The sequence below is a fragment of the Grammomys surdaster genome, unplaced genomic scaffold (genome assembly GCF_004785775.1).
Source record: "Grammomys surdaster isolate TR1022 unplaced genomic scaffold, NIH_TR_1.0 721, whole genome shotgun sequence".
Taxonomy (NCBI): Eukaryota; Metazoa; Chordata; class Mammalia; order Rodentia; family Muridae; genus Grammomys; species Grammomys surdaster.
The window spans coordinates 1,203,301-1,231,289 of NW_021605140.1; the positions used below are offsets into that span (position 1 = coordinate 1,203,301).

Genomic DNA, 27,989 nt, shown 5'->3' on the forward strand with positions numbered 1-27,989 from the left:
ATCTTTATAGTGGCCACAGAGGCCATAAGAAGGCATTAGATTTATTGGAACTGGAGTTACATACTGTTATGAGCCACAATGTTGATATTTTGAATCAAATCTGGATCCTCTGGAAGGGCAGCCAGTTCTCTTAACCACTAGTTGTCTTTGTAGCCCCATCTTGATGTTAAGACATGGTAAGACCTGCCCACTGTGGGTGACTCCATTCCCTGTGCTTGGATCATGGTAAGACCTGCCCACTGTGGGTGACTCCATTCCCTGTGCTTGGATCATGGACTGTATAACAGAAGGAGAAAGTGAGCTGGGCATAATTGTGCAAGAATCCATTTTCCTTTTTCTAGCGATTGTGAATGTGATGTGACTAGCTGCTTCTCATTCCTGCCACCATGACTTCCCTGCAATAATGGACTGTAATATAGAATTAGGAACTGAATAAGCATTTTCCTCCTTAGTTTCATTTGTCTGGGTATTTTATCACAGGAATAGAAATGAGACTAAACCACAGGTGTCAGAACATTAATCACAAAAATGACCCATGGTGAACAACGCCTTGGGGAATAGTGAAAGAGGCTCAGGAGAAATGGCAGACGGCCTTTTACCTCAGGTGCATTTCGTTCTCTGGATTGTTCTTGGAAGAAGTGATTTAGTGCCTCCTAGGTGAAACATTTATATTCAATTTATAAGACATGTTTATTCTTGTTGGATGTCAGATCATAGCTATAGAATTCAGTCTGGTCAGTGTGCCCTGAATCTGGATATGGCCTTCTACCTCACTTTCATGCTTTCCCAGATATGATCTATAATATGTGCCAGGCAACTGTGTTTAAACTGGTCTGTCCTGAGAAAGTTCTGGGAAAGGGCTGCTATGTTAATATTTAGTATGTACTTACTGGCATTTATTTACATGTTTTTCTGGTTCTGTTTCTTTGGTCATTTTTTTTTTCCTAAACTCCAACAACCTTCCTTGGATCATTGCTTTCTTTATTACATTCATGGCAGTACACTGAAACTGAAGCAAGACTTTCTACAGCATCAGACTGTAGCCTGCCCCATTCTCTCAGGTCCTCTGATCCCAGGTCCAGCAGACAAGATCTGCAAGGGTTATTGGGAAAGTTGACACACAGGATCTCTCACTGAACCAAACTGCATGTTTTATGTAGGCTGGCTAGGCAGGGAACTCCTAAGATCCACCTGACTCCAACCCCTTATGCTAGGATTACAAGCAAATGAGACCAGGCCCAGCTTTTACATGAGAGCTGGAGATTGGAACTCAGCCCAACATGCTTTCACAACAAGCCCTATGCCCCATGGAGCTATCTTCTCTGCACTGGTTATGAGATTTTGGCTCTTTTTTTGCCCCCATAAACTATGTAGATCACAACACTGTTACAATGTCGAAAGGTTGGATGTGGCTGTCACTTAACAAGTTTAAGTGAATTTAGGCTTAAGGCCACAAGGCTTCAAGAGTCAAGGATGGTCGCCATTTATGCACAGTCACATATGTAATGACTACATCTGCCATTGTATCTTAGTTCTTGACAGCAACCCGGGCAGATAGATCTGCTTAGTGAAGAAGTTAACCTTGTGTGACAGCCTGAGTCGACACTGTTAGTGGTCTTAGTCACATTGTAAGTCTAGTTCTGAAAGCTAGTCAGTTATTCTTTACTTTGGAATAGCCTTTCATGAGTATAAGTAGCTAGTTAAAGGCAAGGATGCTTACTATTATTTAGTGGTGTCTTAGTTAGGGTTTTACTGCTGTGAACAGACACCATGACCAAGGAAACTCTTATAAGGACAACATTTAATTGGGGCTGGCTTACAGGTTCAGAGGTTCAGTCCATGATCATCAAGGTAGGAACATGGTAGCAACCAGGCAGGCATGGTGCAGGAGGAGCTGAGAGTTCTACATCTTCATCTGAAGGCTACTAGGAGAAGTTTGGCTTCGAGGCAGCTAGGATGAGGGTCTTAAAGCCTACACCCACAGTGACACACCACTCCAACAAGGCCACACCTCCCAATAGTGCCACTCCCTGGACCGAGCATATACAAAGCATCACAAGTGGTCAGTTTGCTTCCCAATGATAAGTAGACTCTCTCATTGGTTTTTAAGAAAAAGAGAGCAGGAATCCTCCCAGGAAGCCCTCTTCTCAAGCTACTCTCTTCCCTCCACACCGCTTCTGAGAATACAAATGGATTTGGAAGGCAGCAAAGACTCTGCAGAGATGAATTCTATCCCTCTCAGCCCGCTCTCTTTTCCCTTCCTTCTTATTCCAGTGTTGTGGTCTCATAGAACCCACTGCATTCACTTCACAGAAGCCCTGGTTGCCAAGGCCCATTTCTCCTGTGGCCAATCCCAACATCTGTTTCCCCAAAGTCTTGTCTTGCTTAGTGTCACCCTCTCCAACTTGCTGGGAATCCCTTTCACAGTGTCTTTTCTCTGGAGCTTTTATTTCCTTTCATGACTTCTCATCTTGATAAACTGTCCTGGCCCTTCATTGTGGAGAAACAAATTGTCAGTATTCCTTTATATTTGATGACTCTGTGTGCAGACAATGTCTTGTGTGTCCAGGCAGTGTCAGAACACAGGACTGTCACTTCCTTTGGACTCAACTCTCTAAATCTGCTCTCTGAGCCTTTCCTTTGCCAGTGTTTTAACACACAAGTGGCAAATTAGCTCCATGGAACCATCCTGCCGCATAATGTTTCCTTTAATTTGTTCCACCAGTCCAGATCATTCTAAATTCTGTCACCACCTCTTTGTCATGTGTGTCCTGTGGGGACCACACAGAGTCCTGAGGAATGTAAAAGCTGCCTATACGGTCTTTTCAGTTCACTCAGCAACAATTAACCTATCTTGGCTGACCACAGAGGGACGGGCAGGGCAACAGGGGTGACCCTGAAGGGTGATTCACAGAAGCTCTACTCTGAAGTCCAAGATGGAAGGAACATCTGGGGCTGGGTCCCTCCAGAGCATACCAGAGAAACATCATCATACATTTTTCCTTCAGGCTCTCTCCTGCACCCCAACCCACAGTGTGCTCCTCATAGCTAATTCTACCTTTGTTACACTTGTGTTTAGAGAGCTGACCTATGCCATTGAACTGTATATTGGCTGGTCCTGGTGCACAGTTTTGCTCCCCTAATGGTCTGTGGTAGGGCTGTTCCTAATGTCTTCTAACTACATCCACAGTCATGAATCACTTGTCAGTGGTGACAGGTCCTGATTCATCACTGTGGGTTCATATTGTTATGCACACATGGCAGAATGCATGAAATGGAGTGGCTTACACACCTAGGCTACATTGCGTGTGTGTCTTAAATCCTGCTACTCCTAAGATAATAGTAAACACAAGAATATATCAGAGAGAGAGAGAGGGAGGGAGAGAGAGAGAGAGAGAGAGAGAGAGAGAGAGAGAGAGAGAGAGAGAGAATCAAAGGCTGCGGCAGAGCTGAGCCATCTGAGGTTGCACCTAGTGCAGCATGGATTCTGCTTTACACCAATCCACCACACTTATTTTAATAAATAGAAACAGTACACTCTAAAATAGTGATAAAGTTCCAGTCCTACTCCTTGTCCACCCATAACTGTCTATTTGATTTCCCCTTCCTAGGGTGACCCCTCCCTCCCGCCCAGTCCCTTACTCTAGACCTAACCCCTGTGGTTAGGTCTATACAGCTTGTAGCTTGCTTGTCCGTGACTTAATAGCAACTATCTACATGTAAGCAGATGCGTGGAATATTTGGGTTACCTCACTCAGGATGATTTTTTTTTCTAGGTTCATCCGCTTTATGATTTCATTTCTTTAATGGCTGAAGGATATTCCATTGCACAAACAGGGACAAGGATAAGAGGTGTAAGGGAAGAAATATGGAGAAGGATAGCTAAAACTAAGGGTCATTTGGAAACAACACAGCAGAAGCTTCCTAATATGGATATGTATATGAAGTTGCCAAGTAACAAGGGAGACAGCGGTCCAAGCAAATATCTCCTGTTAGCAAGTGAACCTTTCAGTACTGGGAATCAGTTACATCTAACTGAGTCTTGGCCGAATGAGTCCCATGGAAAAACCCCAGGCAGGCTACTGTCAATGCTATTGGTCGCTCCCCACAAACTGATGCTAAGGTTCTTACTGCTGAAGACAGGATCTACAGAACTCACTGAACATAGAGGAACTGAGCTGGTGCCCACGTACAGCCTTCATCCCTATGGACTCATGCTCATGATACTGTAAAGAAATTGAAGATGCTATCAGAAGATGGAACGATCTCCCGTGCTCATGGATTGGTAGGAATAGTGAGGTAAAAATGGCCACCTTACCAAAAGCAACCTACAGAATTTATGCAATCTCCATCAAAATTCCAATGCAACTCTTTCCAGAGCTTGAAATGAAAAAATTTCAGCTTCGCGTCATATGGGAGTAATAAAAAGAACAGCTAAACCAATCCTGAATAATAAAGAGATCTGCCCGAGGTATCCACCATCCCCAATCTCAAACTGTACCACAGAGCTATAGTAATGAAAGCAGCATGGTATAGGTACAAAAACAGACACGTTGATCAATGCACTAGAAGATCCAAAAGGAAGTCCACACGCATATGGACACTTGATTTTTGATAAAGAAGCCAGAAACACACACTGGAGTTAAAAAAAGACAGCATCTTTAACAAATGGTACCTGTCAAACTGATGGCTGCTTGTAGAAAAATGTGACTAGATCTATACTTACCACCCTGCACAAAACTCAACTCCAAAGGCTCAAAGGCTTCAACATGAGGCCAGATACACTCAATCTAATAGAAGGGAATGCAGAGAACAGTCTTGAACTCACCAACATAGTTCTGAACTGGACACCATGAGCACAGACACTAAGAATAACAGTTAACAAATGGAAACCTCGTGGAAATGAAGAGCTTCTGTCTGGCCAAGGACACCACCATGTGGACAAACCAGTAGGCTACCGAACAGGAAATAATTCAAGCTATTCACAAAAAAGCCAAAGAGAAGTGGCCCTCTCAGCTCATGCCACCTAGGGGGTCACTGATAGCACTCACAAAACTGTTCAGCCAAGTCACACCCAACCCTCCTGTGCAGCCACCAGCTTCGTTGCCCATCAGGCTTTGAGAAGAATCAGGAAACACCCTTCCTCTAGTCCTTCTGAACCTAATGCAGCTGAGATAGTTAGCATCTTTTTAATCTCAGGAGCTTTACTATGGGTTCAATAACATGCTACTTAAAGATTCCCCTTGGAAATTGAATATCTATCTCCCATACCTGAGACAAAATCCATAGCTCACATATAATCTGATGTAAAGTTAAAGGTTGGTGAGCCATAGTTCTTACTCCCCTTTTGGTCCATTTCTGAGAGACATCTATGTTTTTCCACAGAACTATCATTTTCCTCCACCCTGGTCTAAGTCCTGGGAGGCCATTTTGGATGGACAGACCACTGGATCCTTTCTCTTCTGGTCCTGAATCAGTTAAGAAGTAGAGCCAGGAGGTGACAGAGCAGAGGACAGTGAGCCAGCTTGCTTCTGTCCCAAACCATGCTGGGTCTCTCATTGTTTTCTGTTAATGTGTTGCTTCTCCCCAGATTATTCTTATTGGGTTCCAGCTTGATCATCTTTAGTTAGTTCTTCTACCTGCTACCCACACCTTTTAAAATAGTCTTTTAATTATAACATCCTCAAATAACTTCAGGGAACCATCTGTGTCCTCCAAGACCTTCACAGGTACATCATCCTTTTTGTCACTTCAAATCAAACTGTTGGTTGTGGAAATGACTGACCACAGGCTTCCTCCTGAGACTCCATACATTCTCTGTGCCAGCTTTGGATACTGGTGTTTATTTTCCCTTATCTTCCTTGCTCTATGATATGCAGCCTTTTAAATCTCCAACTTGGCAGAAGGCTAGCTCTATAGTTTTCTAGTGTATTTTGACAATGTTCCCTTTTCTTCCAAGCATTCTTGGGAACCCCAAGCTATCACTGCCACTCATTTGGACGAGACCTGAAACGTCACCTAGACTCTTCATATCCTCTCCACATCCTATGCCCTCTTCCTTGGCCAATTTCTCACAAGTACCAAGTATCTTCACAGATAAAAGCTTTGTGGCAACAATGAAGCTTGTGGCCCACTGAGCTCTCCCACCCACAGAGGTTTTTCCTCCCATCTGCTTTGAAGCACATCAGTAGAACAAGCTAAGGCTAGGAATAAAATAAACCCTCCACTGAACTGATACGACAGGAAGCAAAAGGTTTTAAGACGGTCTCACTGTACAACCCAAGCTGGCCTCAAACTTAGTCTTTCTGCTTCAGTCTTTCAAGTTCCCAGGTTCCATGTGTTTCTGCTTCAGTGTCTCTAGGATTCCAGGTGTGCACTAACACTACTAGCTATGCAAAGACACAGATGTTTATACCTCTCCAGGAAATGCATTATGGTTTGCTTTTATACCAGAGATTTGTGTTTGTAACGTTTCTTTAAAGAATTAGAGTTTGGGGTGGGGTGATACAAGAGTGGCTCAGAGAGAAGAGGTGATTGCTGGGCAAGGCTGTTGAACTGAGTTCAATCCCTGGATCCCATGTAACAAGGTGGAAGACTTAACTCCTCTGACCTCTACTTGCACACCATGGCATACAGCTCCACACATATGCAACATGCACACATGTGCACACATGCACACACACATACACACTTATATACACACACTGATATTAATGATAAATATGTCTTTGAAAATTAGAGTTGGGAAAAGATAAAAAAAGACTAACCTTTATATCCTCCACCCTCCTAGCTTAATGGTACTTAGTAAAATGGGTAATGATGGCATCAAAACAAGGAACCCAGACAAGCCTTTCATCATTAACAAGAGAAAGAGCTATAACATGTCCTATTCCTCCAGAGCCAGCCGTCCTGGGGATTCTGCACAGAAGGCAGAGGCTGAGACAGGAGCTGCCTCTCTATTCCTGCCTGTTCCTCAGAAGCAGCCAGGAAGCAAGGTGACAGAAGCCTTCCCTGTGGGTATGGAGAGGAAAGCTCCATTTCCTCCAGAGAGAAGAAGGATGCCAGGGAGAAATGAAGGAGGCACAGGAAGGTCGGGCTGATTTTCAAAGAAGGAAATGAATTTATAGCATTGAATCATTTTGTAAGAGTGGGCTTGGTTATCTCTAGTCTGCCAGACTTCCCCTTTTCAATATGCATGGAAAGAATTCAAACACAGAAATAATATCGAGCAGTTACAAGGCTTACGGCTAGTGAGCAGAGATACCCAAACAGTCTGTACCTACCCCACTCTCTGGCACTCGGCCAACTATAAAGACTGACATGGGTGATAGCTTCATCTTCTCTGTCAACATATTACGGCCCTAGGCCCAAGCAGTACAGTGACTGTGCCCTGTACAGAGTGGACCCTAAGAGACAGCTGCCTGTATGTATTAGCGGAGAGGCACTGAAAATCAGGAAGGTGGGAGATGGAGCGGTAATGTCTTTTATTTTCACAACAAGCAATCACTTGATACACTATTAACTAGAAACACTGGCGAAATTAAACAATTGTTACTCCAGGAAGTTAGAAACCACTTCTGTCAGGGCTCCTTATGGAAAGAACGTGTTGGGTTGTAGAGAAATATTTATGTGAGGCTCACGGCTCCTCCCCCAGTGTCTCTGCAGTTAAGTTTTATTTCTGCATGGAATTAAAATGAAGCTGAACGCATGTTTATAAATCTTAAAAAAAACATTGCAGTGTTATTCTGTTATGATAATATTTTAAATACTATAAATACACCTTTCCCCTTCACATACAGTGTATATGTATGTATGTATGTGTGTGTGTATACATTGACTTATATATGGTGAATTGTGGGAGTGATCCGTCTTTTTTCTCCTCCTCTCTTCCCCTCCACTTCCCTTCCCTCCTCCTTCTCCTCACTGCCCCCTTCTACTGAATTCTTTAAAATGAACATTTTGAAATGAAAAAACAAATGAGAACCTTCCTAAGAAGACTACATTTTTAATGGAAAATTTAAGCAAAGGTCTAGTAAAAATAGATCCTGGTATATTATTTTATTGCCACAAGTCAAACATATCCAATAATTTGATTCTAATTTTTAAAATAACTAACTTATAATAGCTATAGGAGGCATACTATAGGTTAAACACTACTTTGATTATTTACAAAGTTTATGTTTTGCAATCACTCTCTCCTATTTTTTTAAATTAATTACATTTTAATTAGAGAGAGAAAGAGTGTGTGTGTGTGTGTGTGTGTGTGTAGGTCAGAGGACAATTTGTGGAAGTTGGTTCTTTTCTTCTACCCAGTGGCCCGTGGGATCCAACTCAAGTTGTTGGGTTTGGGGGCTGGCACCCTTATCTTCTGAGCCACCTCCTCGGCCCTTGTCTTTCCTCTTAGAGCATGCAGCCACAGGAGCTCTCAGCTCCAGTCTGTTTTAAGCTGATCATGTGACCATGTTACAGCAAAGATGGCTCCATTTTTTTTTTTTTTTTAGGAGATGTAATTGTTGATTGTTAAGGTTCTCCCACATGGGTAGAATCATTCTTCAACATTCTGTTCAACAATACATTCCCTACTTTATCTGCTTTCCTTTTCTTTCTGTCACCATGAGCGTGATGACCTGAGAGAAGGCCCAGAAGATGTGGGCTCCTTTCCCTGTAAACACTACTGGCCAGAACATCCGATTTCTCTGAAACTTAAACTGTTCCTGAAAACAAGAGAATTAGAGAGTAGACCCATGATTCTCGACCCAGAAACCACATGAGAATTCCCAAGATGCTTTAGCATTTAGTGATGCTGATCTAGACCCCAAAGCCGTTGGGAGCTGGGATACTGCAAATGCCATGAAGTTCTGTCTGTGCTTATACCCTGAAGCCACAGTTAAGGGCCACCAAGCTATTCGATCACTCACAGCCTTGATTCCCAGATTCCATTTTAAATCTCAGAATATCTCACCATGGGCTCAGTTATGATTTCTCAATACCCCAGAGGAAAGTGGTGACCAAAATGTGCCAGATTGTCCCCTGTGGGATGGTGGCTTGGAACTCTCAGGCAGAAGGAGAACAAGGAGAGGAGATAGATGCAGTAAATTTCCCCGGCTTGTAAGGTGGGCAGTATGATCTTCGAGGCTTGTCACTTGTTACTTGGTTTGTCCGCTTTCTGACCTCCCTGGCCTCTCGTGGTGATGATGGTCTACATTGCTGCCAAGTGCACGCCTAACGTGTTAAGGCTTAATCTTTGCCTATTGGCAGCTCATCTGGAAATTCTAAATGTTTCCCTGAGACAGCTAGGTGAGAGAATGGAGAAGGTATATCCCATAATATACAGAGACTGCTAGAGAGGAAGGTGGAGAAGGTATATCCCATAATATACAAAGAGAGACTCCTAGAGAGGAAGGTGTAAGGTTTGCATGCCAGTTCTCCACCCAGCACCCAGGGGGCCATACATCGTCAACATGGCTAAGCTAACCTGCCTTCACCAGAGCGGCTCTCCTGAGCATCTCTAGGTAGGTGAACCATGGGGTACATCAGTGTCTGAGACCCAGAGGGCAGAAGGGAAGCTTGTGCTTATGCGTGCTCTGTCTTATCTGCTGCTCACTTACTGGGTGATGGACAGATGTTAGGGCTGCAACTACTCTACTTCCTTGTCCCCAGCATAGCTCGCCTGATCCCTTCCCAGGTATGTGCTTATCAGTGTGTGATAGAAGCCAGTGTTCTCTGCTGGACACTAAGCAGATGGGAGACAGTGGTAACTGACAGAGCTCCCTGGCTCTAATTCTGTACCCTAGCTCAAGGCTTCTGCTCCCCATGCTTCCTGTTCATTCCCCTTTCTACCTGCCTTTTGGACTTCAAGCTCCAACACTGTGTGATCAGAACAGCCTTGTACAGACAGCAAGACCTGCGCAAGGCTCACTCCCTGTGGCAAACACCCCTCCTAAGCTGCTTGAGCTGTGGCATACTGCAAGGAAGGTGTTTATTCAGGCCAATGACTATCATGTGATATAGTTATGAGAATAAATGCTCTAAAGTGGACCCAAGGGGACTTTAATCTATAAGAGTAAAAAGAAGCCAGAAAGGGTTCTACAGGAAACTGGTTGTTATACTGTGCTGGTGAGAAAAGGAATAGCACGGGCCATGGGCTGTGACTCTTTTTATGTTATAGGCTCTGGGCAAGAGTTCAGAGAACCGAGAATAAAGCAATCTCCAAGTCATTTATGGTTTAAATGGAGGAAGTATGTTTATAAGGAACGAAGGCCAGAGGTAGTTTAAAGATGAAGTACATTGGCTCAAGAGAGGTTGGAATACAGAAGAACATGAGTGTTGTCACCACAACTCAAGTCTACCAGTTCTGATAGGATTTTAGGAGTATTCTCTTTCCCTCTCCCTTTCTTCCCCATCCTCCTCCCTCTCCCTCTTCCTTTCCCTCTCCCTCTTCCTCCCTTTCACCCTTCTCTCTTCTTCTCCCCCATCTCGCTTTTCTCTCTTCCTCCTCTTCCCCTCCCAACCCTCCCCTTCCCCTCCCCTCTCCTGTTTGTTTTCACTGCTATATCTGCTTTTCTTTCATTCTTTATTTTCTTTTTCTTTTCTTTTCTTTTCTCCTTCTCCTTCTCCTCCTCCTCCTCCTCCTCCTCCTTCTTCATCTTTCTTTTCTAATTAAACAGATACTGCAGCCTTTAAAAATTTTTCCACCTGGCCATGCCACCCTCACTTGAAGCTTTCAACTCCCTCCTACCCCCAAACTGCTCTCAAGGGCCAAGTCTTTTGGGCTCCAGCCTCACTCTTCTCAGTTTCTTTGGCCTTCTCTCTGCTGCAGCCTTGCCCATCCTACCTGCCAGAGTCCTTTCCACTAAGAGGATTTTGCATGTAAGTTACTTCATATGAGTTGCTTGCATTGCTTTTCTCACTGCTGTGACCAAAATGCATCACAGCAGCGACTTATGGGAAGAGGCGTTTCTTTTGGCTCCTATTTCAGGAGGATTTTGGTCCATCATGGTGGAGAAGGCATGATCAAGTTCATAGTGGCAGGAGCATGGCAGGAAGGCTTGTTCACATGGTGTGGGCCAGGAAGCAGAGAATGCAGACCAGAACCAAAGACAGGGATCACCTTCAAAGGCTCGTTCCTAGGGACCTGCTTTCAACAGCCAGGCCACACCTCCTAAATGTTCCACAGCCTTCAAAAACAATGCTACCAGCTAAAGACTAAGCCTTCAAATCATGACCCTGTGGGAGACATTTGAGACCCAAACCATAACATGTTCCCTTGGCCTAGATGTTGCTTTCAGCCATCTCTCCTGGCTAGCCCCAACACGTGTCCTGTCCTTGGCTTACTGGTCAGCCCTGTCTTCTCTCTCTCACGATACACCTCACCCCTGAACACCACCAGGCACTCACTAAGTATGATTTCATCCCTAACATTTCCTTCCATTGGACCTGACACATCATGTGGTTATCCTTGACTTGTTCTCTCTGTATCTGGTACCTTCATCAGTGGCTGTTAACATTTCTTCTTGGCACAGGAAATATAAGCTCAATAAGTGATTAATTAAAGACACCAGACAGATGGAGGACATGGTGGAGAAGGATTGAAAGATGACAGAGGACTGGAAGGATGAAGGAGCTAGAGAATTAACATCTGGGAGAATTAACATCTCCTCCTGGGAGTGCACTAGCCCCTGTGGATGAAGCCATACCTAGTTATCTCAGTGCCTTTCTTCATCAAAATACACTGGAAACTATTAAGTCATGTGTATTGGATGCCCTCTGAGAGCAGGGCCAACTCCCCTTTGCCTTGGCCAATTACTGCTAATGACTTCTCAAACATGACAGCTGTTATTCTTAACTTCTGAAGCACTTGAAGAAAAAAAAAGTGTTCAACTTTTCCCCCAAAGTTTGAATTGCTTTAAAATAAAAGTAAAATTTGGAAATGTAGCAGTGTCTTCAGAATAAATTAGTGAGGATCTGTGGAAGAGAAAAACAATTAACACTTGCATGAGATATTCCTTCCAAGGGTAATTTATATAAGCAAACCATTTTGGGGGCTGATTTTAGTTGATTTCTCCACGTGTTTGCATTTGCTAAGGTATGTCTCAGTGCCAGTCTCTGCTTCTAGCTTAGGAGCCCAGACTCCTAAACCCTGGCCACGATCCTGGAGAACAAAGCTTGATAAAAGCTCTCAATGATTGACGCTTGTCTATAGCCTCAGAAAGGAACAATCAATGATCTCAAAGGGTCCAGTTGCTATATCCTAGCCCAGGAATGAGAGCCAAAACACTTGGCTTGAACTCCAGCCTCACTAGGAGATAGCTTTGAGACCTCGGGAAGCCTATGTAGCCAACTTGTAGAAGTCCAGACTCCTTATTGCTATGTGAGTCATTGGATGAGATCACAAAGGACCTTGAACCCAGTCTTCTGCTGTTTCTGAGGCTTTCTCATCCCTGCAGTGATCATGTTGAGCTGTTTGACTCCGACAAGCACAAAGACTTCTGGGAAGCCAGTAATTTCGGAATTCAGGGAATTACTGCTCGTTCTAGCTTCCCTCAGTCCTCACCCCTCTCCAGTCTTTTTCCTCTCTGAATGTTTTTTACACAAACATTCTAGATCTGAGGAGACCATTTCTTAGGTGTGTGGCAGCATTATATTGCAGTCTACTTCCAAGACAATTAAGATTTACAATGGAAACTATTACACAATATTTTTCCTCCTTCCCAACAGACTGGTCAGCAAGGCCACCTGTAGACACCACTGTGGCTCATATGAAAAACTGCTCCTAGATGAACTACAGCTCTTTCTACCCTTTTGTTTTATTTGGTATTCCTCAATATTAAGGGCCCATTTGTTGTCTTGAGGACTGTTCCTACACTACGCTGAGTCCTACACTACACAAGTGTGTGCTGTCCTCGGATCCCGGCTTTGAATTCTAGCTTGACTTTTAATTTTAATTTAATTTTAATTCTAGCTTTGACTTTTAATTTTGGGATATGCAATGGAATTCAAAGAATTTATGGAAATTAGCTCAGCAGACTCATTAATTAACAGCTCTAACAGTTTTGCCCACATGAGATAGCCTTTACCTTCATTAACGTAGAAAAAGCGTTTCAACTTGAATGCAAGCTGGCTGAATGGTTTTATTGAGGTTTTCCCCTAAGTCTTGATAAACATTTTGTGCCTGAATGACTGAAGAAACAAATAGGCAAGCATAATTAATATGACTCTTGAGAAGTGAAGAATTATACCACTTGGGCTATTCCTATTCATAACAACCAGTTTCCAAATGTTCCCGGACTATGTGCTAGGACCTGGGATTTGGATCATGGGAGATATAACTTTATCTTTTGATTTTGATTATTGCTTTTGGTGATTCCCAATTTCCACCCCTGCCTTCTACAAGCATCATGACTCCAGCCCTCACTACAGGGAGCTGTCAGGATGCCCTGTATTTATACCTTGGAGGGGTGATCAGTAACAGCAAAAGACTAAGACTCAGGCCTTCACCTTTGAGTCTCTGAGAGCTCCTGGCAAAGCTTTGACAAAGGAAAGAAGGGAAGGAAGTTGAAGGAGAAGACATGCCTGAGGGGACCTGCCATGCCATCTATAGAACAAAGGCTCAGACATCCAGAAGAGAGACAATTATTGCCTTCTTTCAAAAGAGATGCAGGGAGCCAGATAGCCGTGCATCTCTGCCCCCTAGCCCTGCAGTCTTATTCCCAGTATGCTGTACTAACAGAATTAATGAGTTGAGCAGATGGCCAGAGACAATCAGCAGAATTTCTCACAGGAAAGAAGGGTAAGTTAAACACTCTATGTTAAAAAAAAAAATAGTGAGCACACAGCACAACATACAAACCACAGGGAAATGTGCTCATCGGCTTTTTCTGCTGCTGTGATAAAATATACTAGCAAAAGGCAGGGGAAGGATTTATTTTGGCTTAGCTGGTCTCAAGCATCCAAAGTCAGGAAGCAGGGAGGGGTGGAGGCTGGTGGCCCACTTGCTTTCTCCTGTATATTCTGAAGACTACAGCCCATGAAGTGGGTTTCCCACAGTCAGGTGAATCTTCTAATCTCTCTTCACCTAATCTAGATAATCCCCCACAGGCATGCCCAGAGCCTTGTCTCTAAGTGATTCTTGGTTTTGTTAAAGTGACAACTAACCCTAACCCCATGAACTTGTTTAATCTTCTCAACAACCACATCAAGTGAATACTATTGTTACAGCCATGGGAGGGTAAGTGAAATGGTCAAAGCAGACAGCCAGTAAATACTCAGCTAAAGATGACACAGTGGGGACTCAGGTGACATGACCAGGTAGGAACAAGGCTATCTGAAGGTTTGGCCCAAGCAAGTGCAGAAGAGCCACCTACCCTTCTTGCTTGAGGTCATGCAGCCATGTTCATTTATGGCTCAAATGTATCCAACTGAGAACAGGTTTTGGCTGTGTTACTAATTACAGGTCAGCTCATCTGAGGGACTGCCATCCTGCTTGTCTCACCAGAATTGTTTGCCCACATTGGGCTGATGATCAAAGCCAAACCGAAAACCAACAACAGGGAGAGGGGAGGATTCTCCCACAGGCCTTCAGAATCAGCCATGTTGGATGGATGCCCTGACCCACCCCCTGTCCTGTTTCTTCATCTTTACAACACAGTACTCAGGGTTTAACTTGTGGTTTAAAGCTGGTACTAAGGTTTGAGACAGGACTGTGTCTAATTCCAAACCAGTAGGAGTTCACCTTACTGAGGTGTTGGGAGACCCCCACAGAACTGTGGGCTATCTAAGTCTATGTTCAAGTAGAAGATAGTCTTATTAAACAGAGCTATTAGGTCAAAATAACTTGTGTGTGTGTTGGGGGGGAGGAATATTTGAACACCATAATTGTTTAGAACCATGTGGTGACAACATAAAGCTGGTGAGCTTTTGTGAAGTTCTGTTATTTGCATTTTTAATTCTCTAAAGATTCTCCCTTCCTCTCCCTTTAATGTCTGCATGTGTGGTGCAGCCCCTGCAGCTCTGCCTTGGTTTGCCCTTAGAGGATCCATCTGTCCTTGAGAAGAGAGCGAGAGAACGTGGTACTGATGATGGAGTTCTCTGTCTTTTTCTTCAGTGTTCCTTGGGACTGGACTAATATTCCACATTCCCTGTTTATGACTGTTAATAAGTGGAGTAGGTTAGGGAACAGTCAGATGGATCATGTTACGTGTATGTTTACAAAAGTATAGAATGTGGTTAAAACACATAGTGCCCAGCCAGGCATTCTAATGTGTGATGGCTATTCTTGGTTGTCAACTTGATTACATCTGGAATGAAATAAAACCACAATGACTAGATGCACCAGTAAGGGACTTTTTTCCCCCTTAATTAAATCATTTGAAGTGGGGAAGACACACTTCTAATTTGGATCTTTAAGATGGGAAGATCCACCTTTAATCTGGGTCATACCTTTTGCTGGCAGCCTATATAAAGAACATGGAAGAGGAAAGCTTGTCTTTCTCTGCCTGCTTGCTCTTGCTCTCCCTGGCAAGTCCATTGCTTTACTGGCATTAGAGCTTACTTATTTGGGATTTTAGGACCACCAGCAGAAACATTCAGTTTCATGGACTGAACAACCACTGGATTCCTAGACCTTCCATTGGTAGACAGCCATTGTTGGACTAGCTAGACCACAGCCTATATAAGCCATTCTAATAAATCCTGTAGGAGGAGCTAAGGTGGGAGGAGTTAGGAGGGAGAGAGGAAAAAGGAAGAGGAGGAGCGAGAGAGGGCAGAGATGTAGGAGGATGGAAAGCCACGCAGGTGTGGAGAGCAGTGCGAGTAACTACTTTTATTTAGGTTAGCTAATTGGGAAACAACTCTCTTTGTATGGGCATATTGTTATTGAGCATTACCAAACATATAAAGCTTTTGACTAATCTTTAAGCATTAGAGTCTCATTTTTTCTACTGGGCATGCGTGGATGGCGAGATGGTCTGGTCAATGCCCAGCCTTGTGGAGATAGTGTGGAAGATTGGCAGAGAGATCTCCCACGCTGATGTCTTGTGGGTGGCAGGGCTGGTGTTTCTGGCGAGGCCATTTCTAGCTGCGGTGCGCACATGGCCTCTGGCCACAGAACATGGCGGCTGAGTTAGGCAGAGCTGCCGCAGCTTAGATAGTCAGTTTGACCAGCGGCCTTCTATTAAATAATTACTTCAACAAATCCCCCATATATGTAAAGATAATGAATATATGTATTCATGTATATATTTGACCACATCTGTGTTCAGTTTCCACATCTGTGCATATGTGGACACACCTGTGTACACACAGCCATGTACATACAACTTTGACATGTCTGTAGTTTCTCAGCCACAGAATCCTGAAAACCAATTTTATTGTTAAACACATCTTCAGCGCATACAAAAAATGTAAGTTCAGATGTATTTTAAAATTATAATAAAATGACCACTATGTTCTGATCTTCCAGAAAAATAAATAGATAAACAGATCTCCGAATATCTCTGAGATCTGGGTGCATCTGCCCCTTTATTTATTTTTCTGCTTTTCCTACAAGAACTAGCCCACCCATCCAAGTTTTCTTTACTACTTCTTAGCCAAATGCATGAGAGTCCTCAAGTATCATATTACTTAATTTTGTCTACTTTTGAATATCATGCACATGGGGTCATGGTATGCATGTTTCTTATTTATCACTTCCTATTTTGTTTCTGAGTTGTATCCCTGCTAAGGAGTCTAGCTATTGGCCTTCACGGCTGTGTACAGTCCTACGCTTTGCCTGTGTTCCCCTTTTCTGTCCACAGCCAACAGCCAAGCCCAGATTACCCCAGATGTTGCTGACATGAAGAGTGAGGTTAAGTCAAATGTCTCTGAATACTTGCTCAAAGGCATCCTTGGGCCATAAGATGTCCCTAGTAGTGAAAACAAGAACTCATGAATATTTATGAGTTCAACATGAACAGCTACCATCACCACACAGTGTCTAATGAGGGTTGCCAATTCACTCCTCTAGTCCCAGATTAGCATTTCTCCCATACACGGTATGTACTTGGCACAGTCAAAGACCTTGAGTTTTTCCAATTTGACGAGTTGAAATGGTGTCTTTCCATAGGTTCAGTTCCAATTTCTGAGATGATCGATGTCATTGGACAAGTGGTATGTGTTTATGACCAATTACATTTCTTCTTCTGTAAAATATTTGCCTGTGATTTCATCCATTTTCCTGTAGTGCTGTTAAAAATCTCAATTCGTAGGAGTCGTTCATATATTCCTGACTCTAATGTTTTGTTACAGCAGGTTACGAATGCCCTTTCCAAGTCTGTGATCACGCTTTGGTTTTTAAAAATATGATATTTTATGACAAACATAAGTTTATCATTTTATAATCTCTATTAATTATTAATATAAACCAAACAGCCCCCAAATAACTGAGTCAGAGTCCTGTGGATTGTTAGCTTTCGTACAGTTGCTGGGGGATTACCCCTAATATATATTTCTGTTTGCTAGATTGTTAGTTCCCAGTTGTGCTCCCCAAATACTTGCTGTTTGAATCTCGCCCTGGTTACTTCTGCTCCATCAGTCTGTCCTGGGGGTGCACTCCACTCAGGCATGTGCTCCTGGTCCATCACTCTAATGGAGACCTTCTGTTCTTTCTGTCTTCTTCCTCCTTCACTCTCTCCTTCTTCCCATGGTCCCTACCTGCAACCCCCAACCCAGTAACTGAAGCTCTCTGCCTTTTCTGTTCTCCCCAATAATTGGCTGTAGCTCCCTTTATTCAACCAATAGTTTTAAATTGGGGAGGAAAGTTTACATAGCATCAATCACTTGGTGCATGTGAGTATCTGCTTGTTGGGGGCAACTAGATCTTGAGGGGTCAGTATTTAGCATTTGAAGACATAGCAGCCCAGAACAACCCCCAACAGATGCTATTAATTTTTATTAATGTCTGAAAAGTATTAAAGCCTATATTTTAATATTTGACTTGATTTGATTAATTTTAAAAGACATATATAGATGGGCATTGGCTATTATCCTGAATAGTTCCAACCTAGAACATGCTAAACCATTACCTCCTCTCAATTTGTATGCCTTTCCTTCCCAGTGTTTCTGAAATATAGCCTTTAGAAAGAAAGGCTGTTTCTGTTTTTTGTATAATAATTTGTTGTTGCTGCTGTTGTTGTTGTTAAAAGACAGTTTTGTTACATATAGCATTCTTAGGTGTTGCTTTAATTAAGCAATTTGAAGATTTTCTTTCTCTGCAATGTGGTGTAGCTTACATTTTTACACAGAAATCATTTGTGTAATTTTTAAAGATGTAGGCAATCTGCTTTTCTCTCTTGTCATTCTAAAGATCTTGTGATATTCCTTGTTCTACAATTTGACACCACTAGCTAGATAGGAATTTCTTTCTATTTCACCTTCTTTGAATTTGTCAGTTAGCATAAGAAAGATACAGTCTGAGAAGTATGGGCTTTCTAAATTTGCTATTATTTCCTTCTTAAAAAATTGGTTATGTGATACAACGTATCACTTTTTGCCTCCAAGACTTTCCCCTCTTTGTGTTAGTTGTTTGGGTCTTTACAGGTCACATTCTGAGCACTTTCATCTGTGCTGTCTTCCAGTTTGTCAATTCTCTTTTTAACTATGTCAAAATGTCATTTCCTGGCTATGAGGTTGGATGTTTCTGTTCACTTTCTAATTTTAACTACTATACTTTTCATTTCTAGATATTTCATTTGGCTCCTTATCAAAATTTCTAGTCCATTTGGAAAATAGTTCATCCTTATCAATGGTCATACCAACTTGAATGTACCTTAGATTCTGGTCTGATCTCAGAAGCTAAGCAAGGTCAGGCCTGGCTAGTTCTTGGATGGGATACTACTTCATTTTCTATCATTTAAAAGACTTCTAAAGGCCGGGCAGTGGTGGCACAGCCTTTAATCCCAGCACTCGGGAGGCAGAGGCAGGCGGATTTCTGAGTTTGAGGGCAGCCTGGTCTACAGAGTGAGTTCCAGGACAGCCAGGGCTACACAGAGCAACCCTGTCTCAAAAAACAAAAACAAAAAAACAAAAAAAAAAGACTTCTAAAATCCTCTTATATCTTTCTAAAAATTAGATTAGATATATAAAATCATAGATATGTATTAGTTTTGATTTCCTATGACATGATCTAATCATTTTTTATCACCTAAATATGATTCCAATTGATTATACAACTTTAAATTCCAACATAATTCTTGACTTTCACTCATACTGTTTTTGTCATGCTTCCAAGATTATTGATTCTTATGGAAACCTTTACTTAAAATGGAAATCGATACTTAAAATGTTTTCCTTTAGGGGCCAGAGAGATGGATCATTGGGTAAAGTACTAGCCATGAAATTTTGACAACCCGAGTTTAATCCTTTGATCCCTTATAAAATACCAGATGCAGTGGCATACATCTACAGTCTCAGCTCTCCTGTTACAAGATGGGAGGCACAGAGAGAATAGCCTGGAAGCTTACATGAGGAGAGGTAGCCTGGAACATGCCATATAGACAGCAGCAGAAAATGGAAAAGACTGTGCCTCAACAACATGGAAAGAGAGGATCAACTCCTGAAAGTTGTCCTCTGACCTCCATATATACCATGGTACATGTGCTACACACACACACACACACACACACACACACACACACACCCCATACATACTCTAAATGAATGAATGAATGAATGAATGAATGAATACAATTCTTTTAAAGGAAGCTTCTTCCTCTAGGTACCTAAGGCTATGTCAGAGAGACTTGAAATTGTTTACTTGGAGTTCAGGGCCACAAGAGGTTTAGTGGGATAAGCTAGCAAGAGGAGACCAGAATTCAGGACTACTAATAATCCAGGGAGACTTTTCCTTGTCTTCTCCTTCCTGTTCTGTCCCTAGCTGAAGTCAACAGAATTTCCCTACCATCTCCTCTCTCATAAAGGCTTCTAGACACTTCCGTCACTATAACTGATTTTCTCATTTATACACACACACACACACACACACACACACACACACACACTCTCACACACTCACACACCCCTGGCATGTAGATAGATGTTCTGCGAGAAAAGCTACTCCTTGTGCCAGCTCACCTACTGGACTCTTGCTTCCTGATTCATGGCCTCTAGAGATGTCCCTACATAGTAACCACTTCAGTGAGCTGCACCAGGCAGTGTCGTTGTGACATCTATATGGTCCTGTGGCTAAACATAGAAGTCCAAGCCTCCTGTTGTCACTTGGGACAGTGTAAATTCAGACCCCTTTTTCTTAATTATTTTCCTCAAAAATTGTTTATGTAAAAAGACAGATCCCTGTTCCTACCACTGTACCATCCATCGTGGTCCAAATAGTTAGCTTTTTATCTAATTGTAACTGGTCCAGTTTTAAAATTCAAGTTCTATTTACACTTCTCTCTCTCCTACTAGCCTCATTTCAAGGACATCTTGGTGAAACAGGTCCACTCAGCCCTTCATCTCTCCACCCTGTCTGATCCAAAGGATCACAGGGATCCTGGCACATCATGTCAGTCTGTAGACCATATTTACGCATTGGTGAATAGACTCCATAGGTCTCTGGTTTAGGAAACAAATGCACAAACTCCCAGATGTACCTGATGGCCATTATTATTATTATTATTATTATTATTATTATTCAGAGGGAAGAGAGGGCTATGGGTTCAATAGCTCAATAAGAATCCAGCCAGGAAAGGGGGTCAAAATCTCCTTCCTGCACCCATGATCATTCCCAGGGTTTTTGTGGAAGCCCTCCTCACTTTGTTTAGCAGGAAGAAATATTTGGATCCTGGAAGGATTGTTTAGAAAATCAGATACAGTTTCGATGCTTGTTGTATGTTTGTTTGTTTGTTTGTTTGTTTTGCTCCAACCTAAAGTTCTGCTGGAGAAACTTGCTCCTTACCACAGCAGCAAGTATGAGGAGGAGTTTCCATCAGGAGGGGGAAGGATTGATGCCTTCCCCTGGAATGGGTTGTTTGGGGTTTGAATTTGGCACCTTTTACTCGTTCTGACATATCTACTTCTCTATTTACCCTCATGACCTGAAGCAAGAGGAGGACCTCGCCAGAAGCTGCCCAGATGGTAGCCCCATGCACCTAGACTCCAGTCTCTGTCTGTGAGCTGGAACAGCCTTCTGTTCCCTTTATAACTCATCCAATCTCAGATAGACAGTTCAGTAACAGAACATGGACTCTGAAGAATGCCTTATTCCCACTCTTCTCTCTCCATCCATCTCAGCAGTGCATTTACACACGCTAGTGTAAAGGTAAGAAGGTCCTACGCAGTATGAACAGTCCACAGAAGTTATCTATTATAAGCTCAATGTGTGTTTCTGTTTATGATTAATTCTCAGTTAGAATAGTACTCCAAGGACATACACCTGAGGCATATGTAGGGCAGAATGCTGTAGAAGATGCTGAGGGAACGATGCTCTTGCATCTAGAAAATGATGTCTTAGGAACCGAGAGAGAGGTTAAGGATTGCACCCTAAGTTTTATATAAAATACGTTTGTTAGTCTTCCTCCATGCATCTCTTTATAGTGTACAGAGAAGGCAGCCCACTTAAAGAAGTTGGCAGTCATTGTTTCTCATCCATCCACCCCTCAGGGACCAGTGGCCACAATAGTGTTTTGGTCCTTTCTTTAAAACAGGCTCATTATCCCAGAGTCAATAACAACATATCTGGAATTCATTTTCATCTCACTGTAAAACATTTGTGTGTGTGTGTGTGTAGAAAGGTTTAAAAAATAAGCTTTAGGACACAATTATCTGGTTGTGTGATGTATTTTCACTTTTAAAAATGAGCTGTCCTTCATTCAACTTAGCGTTTCTTCTCATAGGAGAAAAAAAAATCAAGCAAGGGGAAATGCAGGGAGATGAATTAATGTGACATTTTGAGCAAGATTTTAATGACACGGAGGGCAAGAACATCAGAGCTCTCCTTTTTTTTCCTTCCACAATTACAACTTGACATATTTCAGGATGTTGTTACTAAAATGAACTTCTTTAAGCAGAAAATAAAAAAGTGCAAACGTGGAAGAGAAGGTGTGATACCCAAGTCACACTGGTCAGGGCAGTCACAGTGGAGCTCAAACTGGCTTGTGTATCATCTTTTGAGACTTGGCAGGAAGAGGCTCTAGCCTTTTTTCAGTCCAGGCTGGCTATGGAGTCAAGAGTGAGAAGGACCTTGGACAACACTTAATCCAGATGAGGAAACGGAGACCCAAAGAGGGTGGTAGTCAGCTCAAGGTCACAGAGGCAGTTTGCAGGCCTAAACGCCCTCTCCGAAACCACTTGCCAATAAGTACAATAGAAAAAATATGTAAAATGTTCACATGGCTATCAAGCTCAGAGAAGTGAACTTGTAGGCTAAGAAAGTGATAGAAATGCACATGGGTGGGCTGGAGAGTTGCCTCAGTGGTTAAGAGCACCGACTGCTCTTCCAGAGGTCCTGAGTTCAATTCCCAGCAACCACATGGCGGCTCACAACCATCTGTAATGGGATCTGATGCCCTCTTCTAGTGTGTCTGAAGACAGCAACGATGTATTCATATAAATATAATAAATAAATAAATCTTAAAAAAAAGAAATGCACATGGGCAAATTGTGCTGGGATGTTTTTTTAAAAACGTATGTGCATACCTGGAATGTTTTCTGAAAATTGTTTGTACAGTAAAAGATTTGAAAGGAGAGGAAGCTGAGTATAATTTTGATTAGACCTGAACTTCTTTTCTTGGTTGGAAGAGGGAGGTAGAATGGAGATGAATGACGTGGAGCAATAGGGACGCAAGGACCTTTCAATTCAGTGTAAGGAAGACATTTTCAAAGGTCAACCTTGTCCAAGGATGGGATGAGGGATGAGAACATTCATCTCTGGAGGTTGTTAAAGCAGAAGCTGGGAGAACGAACGTGGCAGGGCTTAGTTGGCTTCCAAATGCAGACAGGCTGTAGAGACAACCTCGGAAGCTGCTGAAAACAGAGATTGCTGAGTCCAAGCCTAAGAGGGTGCCCTGGGACTGTATCTTTAAAAAGCCACACAAGTGATTTTCTTGTTCAGAGAAACGCATCAGGCATTTAAGGGAGTGTTGCAACTCAAGAGACTACAATTTTGTGCGTTAGTGGTTTGCATTGGGTAAGGAATCTGCATTCTAGTTTAAGTTCTGTCTCTGAATTTTTTTTAACACATTGTATCATGTCATTGGGACTCAGCTTTCCTCCTGTAAAAACAAGTGAAATTAGATGTCTCTTAGGGCTCCTATATGTTAGGAGTTGGGTTTCTGAAGTTAGCTTGGAGGAGACTTAGCTTCAGAGTTCCTGGAAGATTCTTTAGGACATTCAGGTGTTGGGGAATATCTTGGAATGGCTGTCAGTAGCAGCTGGGCGAGGCTGTGTGATATGGCTGCTTTCATGGAGTTGGTAGGCATTCTGCCCAGGATCTGTCTGTCTCCTGCTGGACAGGTGGGGAGAAGATAGGGTTGGAAACTGGGAACTCGGGCAACTCGCCTATTGCTTCAATTATCTTTGTGACCCAGTTACTATTCAGGAAAGGAGATCTGAGGAGGCTCATCTACTATCCAGAGAGGAAGGGGTTCAGATGACAACGAAGTGACCTTCTTGGCTTAGAATCTACACCTCTGGCCAGGGAGCTGCAAAGGCATGGTTCTGTGCTTCTTGCAAATGAGGTGTGCCAAGACAGTGAGCCTTGGTGATGATCTGATAATGGGTTCTACTTTGTCCTTAACTTTGTTCTCCCCTCTCCAGGTTTCTATCCATTTCCCTACAGGAACATTTGTTTGCTAAGTCTCACCCTTGCCGTTCCTCATTTCTCACCTTTTAAGAATGCAATTGTGTTAGAATGGTTTGCCTTTTATCTTCTTCTTCTAAATATACCCATCTCTTATTTCAGTACATTTCCTTTGGGGCCTTCCCAATCCCAACCTACTTAGACACAGATGGAGTACCAGGCATTTCTGTACCAACTTTACCTAAGGAATATCCAGGAATTTGCTTAGGAGTTCCTACTAGGAGGAGTGAAAATAATTTCCTTGATGTATCAATGGGGGAAACTTCAAACTCAAAATCACAGGAGGTGTGAGCACGAAGGTTATCTCTTAACTAGGTAGGGAGTGCCTTACACACAAACACATGGAAGCTGTAGTACCCTGTTAAGTCCTTGGACATCATGACTCTTCCATTTATACTTTTTCTATAATGTCTCCAGATATCCAATCCCTTATTTCAAACTGTGTCCTAGACAGAACCATCCAATGCCCTTCCCAACCTCAACTCTAGCCTGGCCAATACTATTCAATACTATTCTTGGATCTATTTTCTCAAACTCACAACTTTCTCAAGTCTATATACTGGGCCAAGGAATCTCCTTTACCTAATATAGCTCAGAACAATACACAATATCTTTATTTTTATTAGATGCGTCTATTTTTAGGTGAGACACACTTGTAAATTTAGTACTGGTGAGGTTGAGACAAGAGTTCAAGGCAAGCCTGGAGTACATAGCAAGTTCAAAATCTGCTTGCTCTAAAAGGGGAAACCCTATCACAAAGACGTGTTTTCACATCGTGTGAGTAAATACCCAGGAGGCATAAGCAATGTCAACATCTGTAAGAAACTGCCAAACTCCTTTCAGAGTAGCTGCAACAATTCACACTCCCATCGACGACAAGAAAAAGTTCCAACTCCCCCATGTCACACCAGAGTATTTTAAGTTATCATTTTAGCCATCATGGTGTATGACAGATGCCAAGTTCTGGTGGCTCCTGAATTTTGGAAGGCAAATGGCTAAATTTTGGAAATGAGAAAATTACCAAAACTTTTGCTTAAATCTATTTACTTATTTGTTTGGATAGCAAAGGATGCACACTCTATAAGAAAGCTATGAAGAAAAACAATGACTTATTCAACCAAAATAGAAAGCAAACAGGGAGGGACATTCCATTTCTTAGCACTTGAATAAGAGGATTCTCAGCTGCTGCTGTTTGTTATCTATAAGGCAAAATGCTATGTGACTTTTCTATGATGTTTTTGTAACTATAGGTATGTCTAATACATTTTACAGTCAGAGAATTTAGAAGGGGGCTGGAAAGGCAGCTCAGCAGTTGAGAGATGCTTTTGCTGAGGACCTGGGTTCAGTTCCCACATCCACACTGGGAGGCTCACAACCACCAGCAACCCCAGCCACAGGGCACTTCATGGCTTCTTCTGACTTTTATGGACACCCCTACTTATGTGTGCATGCATGTGTGCACACACAGTTAAAAAATTTTTAAAAAAAAAAACCTTAATTTTTAAAGAAATAAGCTTGACTATATTGAACCACAAAAAAGCAACAGAATGCAGAGCAATATTGTACAATTCCTTTTAAAGGGATTTGGAGCACAGTAGGTTAAAACCTTAGTAAAAGCATTCTATAGAATTTGTTTTTTTTTAATAATTTATTTATTTTTTTCAAATCATAATTTTTACTCATTCACACAGGGGTTATAAACACAAAAAGGCAGGACATGGGGAAGGGGATGACACTGGAGCATGGGTGTTCAGGGGGAATACAGATATTTTTCAGGACAGGGTATCAGCTGGGTGAGGGTTCAGGGGATAGGTCACTATGACTCTGCCTATGATTCACTTGTCCTTATCTAAGTTGGTATTATCCACCAAGGCTACCTATTTACAAGGTCTATGACTACTCAGGCTGGTAAATTTCCATAAAAGCTGCCTGTTTACAATAGCTTATAGCCATCTGTTTCAATGTTTTTCCACAGAGACCTAAGACTTGGTGTTAGTATACATGTACGACAGGCCTATAGCTGATTTTAGGCCTTCAGTGTATAAGCAGGGCTGCCCCTGACATCTCCTCCCTTCTCTAAGTATAGAAGGGCTGTGGCAATTCTAATCTTGTGAAGGCAGGGATAGAGGCCTGACCTCCAGTAATTGAAGGGGACCTTGTAATGGCTCTGGTCCCCCTGTCATTGTCCAGTGAGGCATGGGGGCCATACCCATCCCGATGTCTTTTTCCTGGAGAGGGGATACTTTTGACACCAACCCCTATGCAGTCAGGCTTGGAATTTGGACATTTCTTAAGACACAAAACTTTCCTTTAAATGTGCTTAAATGGACCTAGGCATCGTGGTACGTGTTATCCCAGCACTGGGAGACAGAGGCAGGTAGATCACAATTTCAAGGTCAAGCCTGAGTTACATAGTAAAATCATGTCCCAGATGAAGCAAACAAACAAGCAAGCCCCAACAAAATGAAGCCTGCTTAATGTTTATGAGCACGTCTGCAACTGTTTATAGCCAAGGGCCACATTGTTAACCTGACAGCTCATCTACTCCCAGACACAGTAGCTACACACTCTTGAAAGGCTCCTAACACTAAAGTGGTTCTTGATGATGTGCAAAGGGTAGGCTTTTACTAAAAACCAAGACTAGGAGGGGCTTTGAGTCAAGCTCCTCAGAGGACTTCATGTTACTCTTCAGATCCCTAGGCACCCCCACATCACTATCCAAACCACGTAACTCTTTATTAGTCATACCGGTTGTCACTGGCACCTTCTGAGGATATGTTACCTGTGACGACACTGGGGATTTTGGAGAGAAAGCTCTTAACTGTTCTGATGGGCACGCCCCCCGCCTTGTCATCTTGCATCTTTGTGATGATGTCCTCGATCTGAAAGAGGTTGAAGAAAAGAGGTGTTAGTTGTTTTCTTGCACAGTTGTAAGAAAGGAAGCCTTCATCAAATAGTCCCAGTGTGTCTAACACAAGTGCTAATAACAGGCACCAGGGAAAGCCCCAGCCAGTCAGGAAACAGTATCAGTGTCTGCTGCGTATGGGGAGGTCAGAGCATGTTCTATAGGGATAAACCCTTAGTGAACCAAGAGAGGAAGGGAGACGTGATATATGTTGGGGACCTTGCTAGGATCCAACATGAACATCAATGTGTGTGTGATGAGATTTCGCCTCGTTCTCAAAGTAAATTTATATCATTGAAAACTACCATATTTGACTCCTAGGAAATGGTAGCTTCCTAAGGTTCATCCTAAAATGTCAACACAAACCAGTCATTGGGAAGTTCAGGCAGGAATGCCTTTGGGAGAAAGACCACAGTGGGCAGCAGCTCTGTTTCCTGTTGGTGGAAACACAGCAGGAGAGTGATCGGCTAAGGTGGACACATATCTGTAGGCATGGATTCATAAGCCAAAGTAATTTCCTGGGCAGAAATGTCTAGAATTGGATATTGGAACGTTTGTAAAATGGATATGGATCTTTTTATTCGGGGAGTGGGCCAGCTAGGAGAGGCTAGCATGTATGATTGATATAGTTTGATTTCATAACCAATAGAAATATCTTGGGATGAATTCTCTGAGTAAGTCCTTATTGGGATCACATAATTTTAAAGACAGAAACTTAAGCTATAACTTACTTTCCTTGAGTTCCACATTCTATGATTGCATTACAAGGGTAACTGAGTTTCTCAAAGACATGGGACTAGTAATTGCTTTGGTAGCAATACATGTGTTGTTAGATGCAAAGTTAGGGCATGCTGTGGTATCACTGCCACCATTGAGATGGGAAGAATGCCTACCAGGTATTCAGAATACATTATCTTCAACACACATAGAATGCACTTGCTCACAAGTCTTTGATTAGAACTAGACATCTAAGCCAGAACCCAGGGTGCCATATCTTCTGGTTGCCAGGAGTGGGGAACTGAACATCTGTAGTCAATACCAATGGCTATGGCAGAGGCTAAGGACTGTCACAGCTGTCACTGGGTCCTGCAGATGCCCAGCTGCAGAGCCAAGTTAGAATCTAGTTGTAGACTCCAGGGCTCGGGTTTTAACCCTCAGCTATTCTGCTTCACAACAGGAGTCACAGAAAACTAGCCAAGTGTGAAAGCCACCCTTCCCTAAGGATTTCTTGTTTTTCCTGCAAAAGTACTGAGA

At 42.6% G+C, this 27,989-nt stretch overlaps 1 protein-coding gene across 4 annotated transcripts in view; it reads right to left on the bottom strand.

Annotated features, from left to right (window-relative positions):
• Window positions 1-27,989, bottom strand: part of Rgs6 (regulator of G protein signaling 6) — a 529,723-nt gene that overhangs the window by 147,218 nt on the left and 354,516 nt on the right. For all 4 annotated transcript variants that reach the window (XM_028782177.1, XM_028782175.1, XM_028782176.1 and 1 more), the window contains exon 3: window positions 26,613-26,712. In XM_028782177.1, the coding sequence (XP_028638010.1) occupies window positions 26,613-26,712 (100 nt within the window). The remainder of the gene's footprint in view (window positions 1-26,612; window positions 26,713-27,989) is intronic.